Here is a 2,489-nt window from a genome sequence, read left to right on the forward strand (position 1 = left end):
TTGAGATCTAAGAGTAAATAACGGAATGAATTTGGACTAGGTTAATTTAATTAGAGTCCTTTTTCTATATTCCTCTATTCTTGAAATGAAATTAACGCCCTAGCAATATGTTACAACTCATTTGCAGACCTAAGGTGAGGATGACCGACTAGAGGTGGGAGAAATAAGTCGTGGAATATGACTACAGGTAGTTCTAGGCGTAACCCAATGTTGTTCTGGAACTGCTCTTTGACTTCGGAATATATATGGAGCAGTAATTTCATGTTTTCCTTCCGGTTCCGATTCGGGCTCAGTGTCCTCGCTCTCAATTTTGCTTTCCGGTAATGAAGGGAGAGTATGGAGGCTAAATTGAAGTCCTCCTCGGAAAACGTACTTGGTTGTGAGGCGGTCATTAATGAGTCTTCTTCTGAGGTTTCGGTAGGTGATTCGATGGTCATGCCCGTGTTTTCCCGCTGTATTCTCTGTCGCTTACTTTTTCTACGGGTTCGATGGATTGCGGGTTTCCTTTCGTTTTTAATTCTCGGACGGTTTTCTCCGGTTTTTCTTTCGCTTCGTTCAGCGAAGACGTCCGAATACTCCCGAAAATTCTCACGTTTATCAGGGTCTTCCCGTCTCCTCTTTCTTTTTCGCGGTCGCCGAGGCGTACAAAAATGGATCAGCTTTCCATGGGGCAACACCACCTGGGCATTCTCAAAGTCTAATGTTAGTCGCGCCGCCTCTATGAAGTCGCGGCCTAAGATCCCGTCACACGGGGTAGTGACTTCGGCTCGTACTATACCACATGGCATGCAAAGTTTCTTTCCCCGTAATTTAAACGTAGGCATTACTGTTCCTATTGCAGTAGTTGGCTTACCTAAGATGGGTTCTAATTTTTGTCTAAGTCCAAATTTGAGAGCAGCTTTCCCCTTCAATCGGTTTGCTAGGTCCTTTGATATGAGCGTACGTTCCACTCTAGGGTCAACTTGCATTTTCACGGGGATATTATTAATGTAGACTAATATAATAGGGTTAGGGTTTAACACAGTTCTCGTTAGTCCTATTCTGCCTTTCCACCTCGTCTCGTTCTCCTCGATAGGGTTTCTTTTTAGGTAATATTGAGGTCGTTGTTCTTTGATACTACGTATATTGCCTTCCCATCTACCTCGATTCTGAAAGTCGTTTCGTGGACTCGTAGAGCGTTCGCTAGGTCGGTCACTCGGCTGAGCGTATCTGTGATTAGGGGAGTTCGAGTGATATTCGCTTCTCCGTAAATTCGAATTATTATAGGGGTTGTTATCATAGTTGGTACTAGTATAGCTTCCGCACTGGTTTCTCCTTGAGATAGGATTTCTAAAGCCGTTTTGAGCGGAAGATCGGACTAAACTCTCCATGCGAGCTTTAAGTTCCTTCATCTCTTCAGTTAATTGCTGTAGCTCGTTTAAAGAGGGGGAGGAATCGGTCGCTCTGTCGCCTTCTCGAATTGTTCGCATGATCCCTCGAGGATGTGCGGTAAGGTTCTCTATTCTTTCCTCCCTAATGGCGGCTTTTAATGCGTCGTCGAAGGTGGCAGGCTCTCGGGACATTGTTCGCTGCCTTATGCGTATATCGATCCCATTTAGGAATTGTGCCTTTAATCTCTCATCTAGCTCCTTGCTTTGGACTCGGTGAATGATGGCTGTTTCTGTGGCAGTTGCGCCAGGCTCCGGCGTGATTTCTATCTCCATGGCCAACGCCTGTAGGCGAGCGGCATACGTTTGTACGTCTTCATCCCGTTTCTGCACGCACGTATAAAATCTATTCAGGCGAAATGTAAAGGGTTCGCGGTCAAAACGCTCTATCATCAGTCGCTTAAATTCATCGAATTCTTCCACTTCCTTGATTCGACGGTCTTTCCTAACAAATTCCCTGGCTATCCCGGTAAGCTTAAGCTTGGCAACGGCCAACATTTGCGCTTTCGACCATGCCGCTACCTTGGTGACATCTGTTAATGAATCAAAGAAGTCTGTCACCCTGGGGCCTCCAGCTTCGCCCGAGAATACAGGTAATAAAGGAATAATTCCACTCAATCCTCCCAACGTAATGGGATTCGGCGTTGGGTTAGGATTTGGGTTTGGGTTGCCTGCCCTAGCCGCATCACGAGCTGCTTCCTCCATTTGGTCTATTTTCTATACCTAACTCTATCTAAACTTAAAAACTAGGTCTAACTAATCCCTACTACGATTCAAATCAACTACTTTCTCGACTATATCCTCCTTCGCCTTACCAATTTTCCGATAAAGTCGGACCCCACTCCTGCAAACCAATATGTGATAATTCTAGGGGTTTTCTGATTCAAACCCCACTTCCGCTGCACCAATTTGTGAGCCACCGGAAGGGAAGAGAAGTCCTCTCCTTCCGGTCACTGGTCGGTGACCGACTTTCTTGTCAGGGATGGTAGTAACGTTCGGTTACGCGTTACGCGAGTGGAGGAGAGTTACGGGGCTGACGATAAGGCGTTGGCATAGTCGAAT

At 46.0% G+C, this 2,489-nt stretch overlaps 1 protein-coding gene across 1 annotated transcript; it reads right to left on the minus strand.

Moving 5' to 3' along the window:
* Nucleotides 1–110: 110 nt before the first annotated feature.
* LOC111617525 lies at nucleotides 111–2,476 on the minus strand. Its single transcript, XM_023358806.1, has one exon. The coding sequence runs from the start codon at nucleotides 2,130–2,132 to the stop codon at nucleotides 111–113; it is 2,022 nt and encodes a 673-aa protein (XP_023214574.1). The 5' UTR covers nucleotides 2,133–2,476.
* Between the last annotated feature and the right edge of the window lie 13 nt (nucleotides 2,477–2,489).

Source organism: Centruroides sculpturatus, unplaced genomic scaffold (genome assembly GCF_000671375.1).
Source record: "Centruroides sculpturatus isolate CEXI.00-Female unplaced genomic scaffold, Cexi_2.0 scaffold6769, whole genome shotgun sequence".
Taxonomy (NCBI): Eukaryota; Metazoa; Arthropoda; class Arachnida; order Scorpiones; family Buthidae; genus Centruroides; species Centruroides sculpturatus.